The following is a 13011-nucleotide window of genomic DNA, read 5'->3' on the forward strand; positions in this document are numbered from 1 at the left end:
AACTGCTCGGATGCAAATGAACACCGCCCTCAGTGTTCTTAAAACGCTTCAATATTTCCCTCTGAAACTCTTTTGCCGATTTCAACCAAACATTTGAAACTGTAATGGTTAAAGACACAGGACACTAGTATTGGTAATTACTCAAAATAACTATTAGCATAAAAGCTTACTTGGTAACGAGCAATGGAGAGCTGTTGATAAAACAAAATGTGATAACCCACTCCCTCTAAAGTATGGTTCTTTACCTAACCAAATTTCTCACTCAGATATCAAAAAACCTCAGACATACCTACAGCCTTTTATTTGGGCATCTGAAATTACACAAGATTTTGCTTCTAAGGTGTTCTTCTTTCTTTTCATTATCTTGCCACTTTCGATGACTCCACATATTTTTGTTATTTCAGGCATTTTTATGTTGAGATATAAAGCCTACCAAGTGAAAGAAATGGTCGTTCAAGGGAAGGTACACGTTTGGTAATTGTCAAAGACCAGTCTTCTCACTTGGTGTATCCCATCATAACCATAAAATAACAAGCCTGTGAAAATTTGAGCTCAATTAGTCGTCGAAGTTGTGAAATCATGAAAGAAAAAAACACCCTTGTCACACGAAGGTGTGCGTTTAGATGGTTGATTTCGAAACCTCAAGTTCTAAACTTGAGGTCTCGAAATCAAATTCGTAGAAAATTACTTCTTTCTCGAAAACTACGTCACTTCAGAGGGAGCCGTTTCTCACAATGTGTTATATTATAAACCTCTCCCCATTACTCGTTACCAAGTGAGGTTTTATGCTGATAATTATTTTGAGTAATTACTGCCTTTAAAAATTACTAAATGTGTCCAGTGCCTAACCCTTTAAGTGTCATTTGAAACCATGTCAGAGGCTGTTCATGATCATGTTACATGGTGTAATAACATGAAGGTGACACTCTTCTCATAATCAGCCAGAGGACATTGGCTGGTAATTGTTTACGCTACCATAGTCTAAGCGTAACCATATTCATTCCTCCAACACACAAGGTCAAAGATCAAGTCGTAAATTTACATGCAACATACAAGAGCGACACAGGGTAGCGTGAGCATGCAGAGCCCACTTTCATAAAGCTGTTTACAGAAAATACTGCTAAGCAAGTTTCTTTGCTAAGCGAACAAAAAAGGTGGGTCACCAGTCACAAAAGTGTAAACTATGGGCTTTTACTGGTAACCAATTTCTGCTCAGCAGTATTTGTCTGTGCTTAGAGATTTTCTGGCTTTTAAAAAAGGCTTTATGGAATTGGGCCCAGTGTTGATTAAGAGCCTTCTTCTCAGTCGTTCATAGTAATGGACATTGTTATAAAGTGCCATCTCTCCTTTTATGATTGAATCCCAATTATTTGGTCATTTTTTTCCATGGTGATGAGCGCCTAAACATTCAGACATCCTTTTTGAAGCAATTCATGAAGGCCTAATCCATGGATTGCCGTTCTACAAAGTTAGAGGAATGTAATCTACGGTAATTTAACCCAAGAGGGCGGTATTTCGGGCGACAATCAGCTAAGATAGAGAAAGGGATGATGTCAATGAACATGCCGCCAAATATAAAATAAATGTAAACAAAAACATGAATCATTTCAAAAAACCTTCACGACACGAATTTACAAAAACAAATTTAGGGGAAAAAAGTAAAGAACATAATATTGTCTTACTCTTAGCTATAACGACAATAATAGTTCTGGATTGTGCACAACACTAGTAGGCCTTTACCTTTTAAATGTCACTTGTTGACACCGTCGCTCGATGAATTGTAGCCTAAGATGTCCTTGTACAATTAGTGTACTTGCAAAACCGTTAAAGGAACACGTTGCCTTGGATCGGTCGAGTTGGTCTTTGAAAAGCGTTTGTAACCGTTTGTTATAAAATGCATACGATTAGATAGATATTTTAAAAGTAGAATATAATGATCCACACAAGTATCACTCTAATTTGCGTGGTTTTCCTTTTACCTCGTCGACAAACACGGTCGGCCATTTATGGGAGTCAAATTTTTGACTCCCATAAATGGCCGACCGTGTTGGTTCGCAAAGTTAAAGGAAAACCACGCAATTTCGAGGCAAATATGTGTGGATCATTGTATTCTACTTTTAAAACATCTTTCTAACCATATGCATTTTATAACAAATGGTTACAAAACGCTTTTTATAGACCAACTCGTCCGATCCAAGGCAACGTGTTCCTTTAAGCTTACTTGCAAAACAATTTAGTGTACTTGCAAAACCATAGTGTACTTGCTAAACCATTAAGTTTACTTGCAAAACCATTTTAGTTTACTTGGTAACCATTTAGTTTACTTTCAAAACCAAGTTTTAATTTACTTGCAAAACCATTTAGTGTACTTGCAAAACCATTTAGTTTACTTGCAAACCATTTAGTGTACTTGCGAGAAACCATGGTTTACTTGCAAAACTATTAAGTTAGCTTTCAAAACCATTTTGGTGACTTTCAAAACCATTTAGTTGACTTGCAAAACCATTTAGTTCACTTGGTAACCATTTAGTTAACTTGCAAAACCATTTAGATTACTTGCAAAACCATTTAGTTTACTTGCAAAACCATTTAGTTTACCTGCAAACCATTTAGTGTACTTGCGAAACAATGGTTTACTTTTCAAAACCATTTAGTTCACTTGGTAATTATTTAGTTTACTTGCAAAACCATTTAGTTCACTTGGTAACCATTTAGTTTACTTGCAAAACCATTTAGTTTACCTGCAAATCATTTAGTGTACTTGCGAAACCATGGTTTACTTGCAAAATCATAAAGTTAACTTTCAAAACCATTTATGTGACTTTCAAAACCATTTAGTTTACTTGCAAAACCATGCAGATGACTTGCAAAACCATTTAGTTTAGTTTACTAGCAAAAAAAACCCCAGATTTTCTCAGCGGTCTTTACTTCTATTCAACTTTTCTTGCGGTTCTACGAAACTGCCATTCAAACCTAATCCCCAAATCGCCACCGGTGGCTGATGGAAAAGACTACATCAACGATCTAAAGTGACGGTTACCCCTAACAACACGTCACAACATATAAATAGATTGACGAGGGATATCCTATATTCACTCAATTTAGTGTGATATGAATATGCATTAGTACAGCCCTCCACCTACCTACGCACTAGAGGCGCGAAGCCAGGTTATGAATATTCATATTATCATACAGCTATGTGAATATAGCACAGCTTAGCAAGCTAGACACTAACTGTATGATTTCTGCACATGACAGGTTGTATTGGTTGTGCGTCTATCTCTCCCCCGTTGTTGTGTACACAGGCAGTACGTATGATACCGCTAGATAGATCGTAAACAAAGTTCATCATTTTCATTTCTGCTGAAATCTGGTTGCTGTTGCAAAACTTCTTACCGACCAAACTGAGTGTATATCCCTTACTCTGGAAGTAACATTTGGATGACATACACCTTAGGAAGTCAAGGGAGATAGTTTATTGTATTTGTGGATTGTTGTACTGACTATTGTCGCCGATTTGTGTTTAAAGATGGGGTCTTGTTCTAGCACAACGAGCACACAGACGAAACAACAAAGTCCGAACGGGAGCCCAAACCACGAGGCACCTCAGCAGAAAACGGTATCACCAGAGCCGCAAACTGTGCCACAGAAACAAGCAATGGAAGGGAGTGGGGATGCTACTTTACCACCGCCACAAACAGACAATAAACACATAGAAAACCACACAGGTAGGTTTTACGAAACAAGACAGGCTTCCCACTTTATTCCTATGTTTTGTGTTTTCTTAACTCAGTAGTAGGCGTGCGAAGACGATCAAAGCATGATTACTTTACGAAGGCGGTGTTCTGCATTGTGTTTGTGGATGTTGCCAGGCCTAATGAAGCATGCACTAATTAATGAATAGTTTATAAATCACAATCGTTGAGCTTATCGATATTAAGTTACTGTACATTTTCTATGCTTAAATAAAACTCGGGAAAAGGAAATTATACAATTAAATGGAACAATTCACCTGTTTTCGGCATTAACGTGATTCTAGTCGGTGAACTGAGTGTTAAAAAAAGTGAAATTATAAATGGAACAGTTTCGGTATCCTGCCACCACTTTTCCATTCATTATGAAAAAAAAATGGTATCTTATTATAGATATTTATTTTTGTAAAAATTAGTGTTGAAAGTGGTTGCAGAATATGGAAAGTTTTTCGTATAATTAGCTGATTACAAACTGCTAATAGGTATGTTCAAATCTTCCCTCAAGACTCAACTAATGAGGACTTCATAACTTTTCCCGTTTATTGTGTCTGCGCCATGAGTATCTTTAGATGGATACCTGCGCATTATAAATGCCCATTATTGTTATTACTATTAATAACCCTGAATTATTTTAAGTAATTACCAATAGTGTCTAGTGCTTTTAATGGCCTGACGTGTCTACCCTACAGAGTCTTTCTCCAAGTATAGGCTAAATGACACAACAAACAAGTAATGTATCTAGGTGTCACTTTCATGTTGTTTATTCTTAACTTTTGAGTAGGTATACTCTAGTATACTATCAAATTTAAAGGAGATTAAAATACAAAAAATAGTTAATGGCCTGCTGTTCGACCCTAGCAGAGATTTTCTCGAAGGCTAAATGTCATCACAACAAACATGAACAGGTAACTAAGTGAAACACAAGCAGTGAAGTGGAAATACATGAATGGGGTTAGAAAGCATACAGACAAAAGCAAGGGGCAATATGGATTCTCGCATATTTTAGGAGTTTAAAATACACTAGAGAGTTTATATACACTAGAACCTTAGGCGCTTATATACAAGTCCCTGGAACTTTAGCAATTATACACTGGAACTTTAGGTGTTTATACACTGGAACTTTAGGTGTTTATGCACTAGAACTTTAGACGCTTCTAAATACAAGTCCCTTGAAATTCAAGCATTTATTCACTGGAACTTTAGGCGTTTATACACTGGAACTTTAGGCGTTGATACACAGGAACTTTATGCGTTTATACACTAGAACTTATTAGGCGCTTATACACTAGAACTTTAGGCGCTTATTACAAGTCACTGGAAATTTAAGCATTTATACACTGGAAATTTAGGTGTTTATGCACTGGAACTTAAGGCCTTTATACACTTGAGCTTTAGAGTTTATACAATGGAATTTTAGGAGTTTACAATAGTGGTACTTCAGGAGGTAAGACCTGTAAACCAGAACTTTAGGAGTCTATACAATGGAACTTTAGGCGTTTGTACACTGGAACTTCAGGAACTTAGGCCTATACACTGGAACTTTAGGAGTCTATACATTGGAACTTTAGGAGTCTATACACTTAAACTTAGACATTTATACACTGGAACTTTATGAGCTTAAGGAACTAAGGAACTTAGGCTGTTACACTGGAACTTTAGGAGTTTGTACACTGGAACTTTAGACATTTATACACTGGAACTTTATGAGCTTAAGCCTATAAATACACTGGAACTTTAGTGTTTAATTCATGGAACTTTATAAGTCTATACACTTGGACTTTAGACGTTTGTACACAGGAACTTTAGGAACTTTGGCATATACACTGGAACTTTAGGAGTCTGTACATTGGAACTTTAGGAGTCTATACACTGGAACTTTAGGCATTTATACACTGGTTATTTATGAGCTTAAGCCTATAAATACTCTGGAACTTTAAAGTTTATACACTGGAACTTTAGTGTTTAATTAATGGAACTTTATGAGTCTATACACTGAGACTTACAAGTTTTGCAGTTTAATTAAAAAACTGCTGTTTTATACTACTTTAGCATTGGCATTTGTTTTAAAGACTTATGCGATCTTTGTCTATAAAATTGCATTGATAATTTTGTCGAGATTGGCTGTTGTAACTTCTGCTCAGGTCGTTGGTTCAATCCCACCCACGTGTTATAATGCCTATGATTGTTTTTATTAATATAACTCTAGAAAGTACCGAGTATATACAGTGGAAACAAACATCAGTGTATGGGGATAACCAAAATTAATTTTCTTGATCTCCATGCAAATTTAAAATCTATCAGTTTTGTGTAGTTAGTGATTTACTTTTACTTGTTTGTCACTGCTATTTTGAGTAATATAGTTCTTGAACCATGTGGTGAAGCAATCAATATCCAAAGATGACTTTCAGGGAAGTAGTTTTGATTGGAAATGTAACTGAATCCTGTTTGATATAGGAAGGGTAATTTTAAACCCTTTAGTTCAAATTAAAATGATTTATATATTATTGGACATTTTTAGCTCAGAAGATGACACAGCATTTTGCTTAATTGAGTTGACATTTCTTTTTAAAGGCAGTGGACACTATTAGGAATTACTCAAAATAATTATCATAAAACCTTTCTTGATTACAAGTAATGGGGAGAGGTTGATAGTATAAAACATTGTGAGAAACAGCTCCCTCTGAAGTGATGTAGTTTTCGAGAAAGAAGTTTTAGAATTTGAGGTCTCGAAATCAAGCATTCTGGAAGCACACAACTTCGTGTGATCATGGTTGCGACAAGGGTGCTTTTTCCTTTCATTAATATCTCGCAACTTCTACGACTGATTGAGTTCAAATTTTCACAAGTTTGTTATTGTATGCATAATTATGTTAACATACACCAACTGTGAAGACTAGTCTTTAACAATTACCAATAGTGTCCAGTGTCTTTAAAGCCATTGGACCCTTTCGGTACAGATAAAAAAAAGTTAACAGATTTACAAACAACTTACAGGGTTTACAGAAGGTAGTGGTGAAAGACTTCTCTTGAAATATTATTCCATGAAATGCTTTACTTTTTGAGAAAACAGTAAAACAATATAAATTCTCGTTAGCGAGAATTACAAATTTATTTTAAACACATGTCATGACACGGCGAAACGCGCAGATACAAGGGTGGGTTTTCCCGTTATTTTCTCCCGACTCCGATGACCGATTGAGCCTAAATTTTCACAGGTTTGTTATTTGATATATTCAGAAACTTTGAGTCCAGAATTCTTCAAATTCACAATCAAGGCAAGGTATCAAACTCATAAAAGATATGCGTCAAAATAACCCCACATCCTCAGACCATCACTATGATTAGAATTTATATCATTGACAATCAATTTCAAACTTCAAATTGTTGATGGATAGTTTCGTTTAATAATTGAAAGAGAATCAATCCAGGGAAATTTGAAAAAAGGGGGACGATTTCTTTGTGGTAATCAGATACGGAGTGCAGCCCTGAAACATGGTCACGCTATTTATTTTAGGTCTTGTTCGTTGCAATAAAACATAAAAGCTTACAATGTGGTAATCAATAGCGGGAGATGTCAATATTTGGATTGTGACAATAAAGAGGGAACTCTAGGATCAATTGCTCGTTTCTAATATGATCTTTGGTTACCATAGCTCTATTGATCAGTTTGATAATCGCTCATGGAGTGTTTTTAGATCGTTCTTCACAGTCAGCAAACAAAATACGGGGCAGGACTTACGTGTTATAAGAAGTTCATCAGCAACTATGAGGTAGTTCAGACAAAGTACTAAAAACGGTTTTTAAGCCGACTTTAGTTAAAAACTTTTGGTTCATTGAACCCAATGGTTTAACTCTGTGTGTCTGAACAGTTCTAAAGTTTGACCGATTTGGGTAACCCGGGTTGGATTTCACAAAGGTTTCTGAAATGGTTCTAAAGTTAGACCGATTTGGTTAACCCCGGTTGGATTTCACAAAGAGTTAGTACCAGTCTTACATGTCCTACATGTACATTAAGTTAGGACTAGCCTCAAGTTTTTAATAACTCTTTGTGAAATCGACCCCTGGAAAAGTTAGACTGTCGAGTTGGGGGGGTTCATCTTCTAATACTGTGTGTGGACAGAACAAAAAAAGACCACATCCGGTTAAACGCAAAACAGATGACCCATTGACCTCCGTCATTGTTATGTAACACAGGGTTACCAATGAACACGACAAGCACAGCGCGGGTTTCTGTGGACAAACTGGATTTTAGAGTAATAGGGTCGCGTCTGCTTTGACCTCTTAAACCCCGAAGATAAAACATATTTAGCCTTAACTCAGTGTTGTCTGAACGCAAGGGGAACATTTTTTTACGACCTTCCACTTAATGGTTGTATGGCATCTGATGAATGGCATCCACGAACACAGATAGTGACAAAATAGGAAGACCGCCCCTGTAGATAGCTCAGTTGGTAGAGCATCAGCACTTTAAATCAGAGGTCTTTGGTTCATATCCAAGTCTCATGTAGTCTTCTATAAATAGAAAGTTTTTTGATAAGAGGAATAACAATGTTACCAAGGTATACCAAAACCATTGTTGCAGGCTGTGACTGGGGTCCATGGGTTTCGTACACTCAAGGGGGAAGATGGCACCCGAGGCGAATAGACTATTGCAGAAATGCAAAATGACTTGGCTGCGAATGCATCATAGGGTGCATCGTTTAGCTTTCCTTGGTCGACCTCGGTCTGCCCCCGGTGTGTTCGAATAGCTTTGACGGGGCTCACCCGGGTCAGCCCTTGGGTCAATTTGGGGTGACCTGAGGTGCATGCCGTCACCACGAAAGGGCGAGTGTGATCGTTCAATTAGCTCTTGTCAGGGGCTCACCCGAGTGAGCACTGCGGGGTCGACCCAGGGAAGATTATCAAATGCACCCATTGCTACACACTGTTTACATAAGCACAGACACCAGATTAACATCCACAAGTCACATAATGTCTTCTGTTTTCTTTCCTATGGTGAGGGATGGGAAACCTCATTAGTGTAGTTTTGTTGGACAATTACCATGAGAGAGGATCAATTACATAAGTGTGTGTACATGGATGACTGGACAGCATAGATTGAATAAACCACTGCCTGGCAACCCATCATAATCCAAACAAGGGTTGGACTGGGGTCTTTCAACCATCACGGTTAGACCTTCACACGTATCGGATATTTTTTACTTTTTTTGTTGACTAAAACATACAGGCAGACGACTGGTAAATTTTGAGAAACACTATAAAAGCAGAAAAGCTGTGTGTGGGTATTTAAAGACAGTGGATACTATTGGTAATTGTCAAAGACTAGTCTTCATAGTTTGTGTATCTCAACATGTATAAAATAACAATCCTGTGAAAATTTGAGCTCAATTGGTCATCGAAGTTGCGAGATAATAGTGAAAGAAAAAACAGTAAACACCCTTGTCTCATGAAGTTGTGTGCTTTCATATGCTTGATTTCGAGACCTCAAAATCTAATTTTGAGGTCTCAAATTCAAATTTGTGGAAAATTACTTCTTTCTCGAAAACTACGTTACTTGAGAGGGAGCCGTTTCTCACAATGTTTTTATACCATCATCCTCTCCCCATTACTCGTTACCAATTAAGGTTTTGCGTTACTAATATTTTTTTTGTAATTACAAATAGTGTCCACTGCAGTGGACACTTTTATTTGGTTGATAGTATAAAACATTGTGAGAAACAGCTCTCTCTGAAGTGACGTAGTTTTTGAGAAAGAAGTAATTTTCCACAAATTTGATTTCGAGACCTCACCATGGTGCGACAAGGGTGTTTTTTCTTTCATTAATATCTCTCAACTTCGTCGACCGATTGAGCTCAAATTTTCACAGGTTTGTTATTTTATTCACATGTTGAGATACACCAACTGTGAATACTAGTCTTTGAAAACTACCAAGAGTGTCCAGTGTCTTTAAATGTGCTGAGCATTTGTATTTTTTGAAATGGCAATCAAATTTAAAACTTGTAGTTTCTTAAAAATAGATAACTAAATGAATTAAAAACTGAATAAATTATGAATATTAAAATAATAGTTATGATAAACAAAAATAAATCCAGTGCTTCTGATTGATAACAAGACAGGTAGCTAATAACTAGAAGTAATTGGAATACAAAACACTGAAAGGACGAGATAATTGCTTACTGGTGAAAAGGAAATTTGCCACGTACATCAAACAGAACATACAATGACAGGCTGTGCAGGTTATTTATGAGCCTGCTGGACGTGACAAAAAGAGTCATTGCAATTTAACGAGCAAAAGAGGGAAATAAAAAGAGAACAACTATTAGTATTCCCTAACTCATCTGATTTCAGTGAAAAGCATATTACTGTTCAATTTCAAAATTCAAACTCCCAGCATGGGGTTTCAATGGGTTTTCCACTTTGTGAAAATGCTGACAATGGTAAAAAGTTAGTTTAAAGGGAACATACTACCTTTGGTTTTTTGAATCGTTTGGTTGTGTTTTTCCCATCTTGAACTTACCTGTGAAAATTTCATATCAAAAGGTGGTAGCCTTTTTGAGGTATTTTCTGAGAATTTAGAGTGGTTATATCTGGGCAGGAAGAATCTTTTACTGGAACACACAATCTGAGAAACTTATCTGACAGTAACGTTTCTCAGATTCAAATTTTGGGAAGAAAAACTGATATTATTTTACATAACCGCTAAACCACATTACTTCAAAGTTAAAGGATTCTCAATAAGGCATTAAAGGTACTGGACACTATTGGTAATTACTCAAAATAATTATTAGCATAAAAACTTACTTGGTAACGAGCAATGGAGAGCTGTTTATAGTTTAAAGGGAAGGTACACGTTTGGTAATTACTCAAAACAAATAAAAATTAACTTAAAAACTGACTTGGTAACGAGCATCGGGGAGCTGTCGATAGTATAAAACATTGTGAGAAACGGCTCCCTCTGAAGAGGTAATTTCTCACTAAAATAATAAAAGACTTCTAGCCAGAAGTCTTTTATTCCTACTGAATACACCAAGTGAGAAGACTGGTCTTTGACGATTACCAATTGTGTACCTTCCCTTAAAACATTGTGAGAAACGGCTCCCTCAGAAGTGACATAGTTTTTGAGAAAGAAGTAATTTCTCTCTAAATTATTTGAGTTGAGTTCGAGACCTGAGCCCACAATTTGAGAAAGCGCACAACTTGTGCGACAAGGGTGGTTTTTCTTCCATTATTTTCACGCAACTTCTATGACCAATTGAGTTCAAATTTTCACAGAATTTTTATTTTGTGCATATGTTGAGATACACCAAGTGAGAAGACTGGTCTTTGACAATTACCAAAGGTGTCCAGTGGCTTTGAACTTTCAGCAGTGTTTGTTGCCATTAATTTGAGTACCAAACGTCAGCTTCCCTTTAAGAGACAATATGTATAAAATTAATTGAAACAATTTTTGGGGGTAAACACAGACTGATGTAGACACCTTTAAAAAAAACCTCTTAGCCTGTGGAATGATGATGCTATTGTCTATATCTCTTTTAAAAATGATAAATCATTCACCACTACTTCATCTTTTTTATTCTGGTATCGTTTTACACTGAAGGTTAAAAGCCTTACATTACCATGGTAACGGGCTGTTTGCAGGCTGTTCATTCAAGGTCAACTAATTGTTACTGGAGTGGTGAGGGCCTAACTCTCATTATTTTGATCATTTATTTAATGGAGTTCTGCATATAGCATTCAACTTAACCAAATTTCAAAATGCCCCACACAAAGTCACTTTGTTTTTTGTAATTACATTGACACGGTCTACTGAACAGAGTCAAACTCGCCCAATTTCATAGAGCTGTTTAATTTAAAGCCACTGGACACTATTGGTAATTGTCAAAGACCAGTCGTCTCAACATAATGCATATAAACAAACAAACCTGTGGAAATGTGAACTCAATTGGTTGTCGAAGTTGCGAGATAATAATGGAAGAAAAAATACCATTGTCACACACGAAGTTGTGTGCTTTCAGATGCTTGATTTCAGGACCTCAAAATCTAATTCTGAGGTATCGAAATCAAATTCGTGGAAAATTACTCCTTTCTTGAAAACTACGATACTTCAGAGGGAGCCGTTTCTCACAATGTTTTATACAATCAACAGCTCTCCATTGCTTGTAACCAAGTAAGTTTCTATGTTAACAATTATTTTTAGTAATTACCAACAGTGTCAAGTGCCTTTAAAGGCAGTGGACACTATTGGTAATTGTCAAAGACTAGTCTTCACAGTTGGTGTATCTCAACATTTGCATAAAATAACAAACCTGTGAAAATTTGAGCTCAATCGGTCGTCGAAGTTGCGAGATAATAATGAAAGAAAAAACACCCTCCGTCACACGAATTTGTGTGCTTTCTGATGCTTGGTTTCGAGACCTCAAGTTCTAAACTTGAGGTCTCGAAATCAAATTCGTGGAAAACTACTGATTTCTCGAAAACAACGCCACTTCAGAGGGAGCTGTTTCTCACAATGGTTTATACTATCAACCTCTCCCCATTACTTGTAATCAAGAAAAGTTTTATGATTATAATTATTTTGATAATTACCAATAGTGTCCCACTGCCAAATTTCAAAATGCCCCACACAAAGTCACTTTGTTTTTGTAATTACATTGACACGGTCTACTGAACAGAGTCAAACCTGCCAATTTCATAGAAATTCTAGCTAAGCACAACAAAAGTGTACTTCAGAGTAGGGATTACCAGCCGAACTACCATGTCACATGTACAATTTGTGATTGGTATCCTGCTCATTTCTGCTAAGCAATATGTTCTGCATACGTAGCTCTCTCTATGAAATTGGGCACAGAGAATGTGTACATAAGTCCTTTGTGTAGTCCTTTGTGAAACTCATACCACAATGTTATATTGTACATTCTCATACAATACAGAGCGTGTCAGTTATATGTACAGAAACATACTTATTGAGTACACTGGTAGGAGTTCGTAACCTTCTAAATGCAGCCAAATAGGCCCAAGATAAGGCCATATCTCTCCCCATAGTAACGAGACAATATTTATGTTTATAAACATAGCAACAAGAGTCAATTCATACCACCTAAGGTACTTGTATTAGGTCTATAGAGTTTTAAAGGATAATATTTGCATTTGAAGTAGATAGGGTAGGGGAGATATATTTGCATTTGGTGGCGTTTAGACTTTAGATTGTAATCATGTAGTATGTATGTTGACTTTGATATAAATGTGGATAGGGTAATTA

The 13011-nt window shown here is 36.5% G+C and overlaps 1 protein-coding gene across 2 annotated transcripts in view; it reads left to right on the plus strand.

Annotated features, from left to right (window-relative positions):
• Window positions 1–3259: 3259 nt before the first annotated feature.
• The window catches only part of LOC139952187 (uncharacterized), a 37396-nt gene continuing 27644 nt past the window's right edge, over window positions 3260–13011 (plus strand). For both annotated transcript variants that reach the window (XM_071951223.1, XM_071951224.1), the window contains exon 1: window positions 3260–3728. In XM_071951223.1, coding sequence (XP_071807324.1) covers window positions 3530–3728 — 199 coding nt within the window. In that variant the 5' untranslated portion in view covers window positions 3260–3529. The remainder of the gene's footprint in view (window positions 3729–13011) is intronic.

The sequence above is a fragment of the Asterias amurensis genome, chromosome 20 (assembly GCF_032118995.1).
Source record: "Asterias amurensis chromosome 20, ASM3211899v1".
NCBI lineage: Eukaryota > Metazoa > Echinodermata > Asteroidea > Forcipulatida > Asteriidae > Asterias > Asterias amurensis.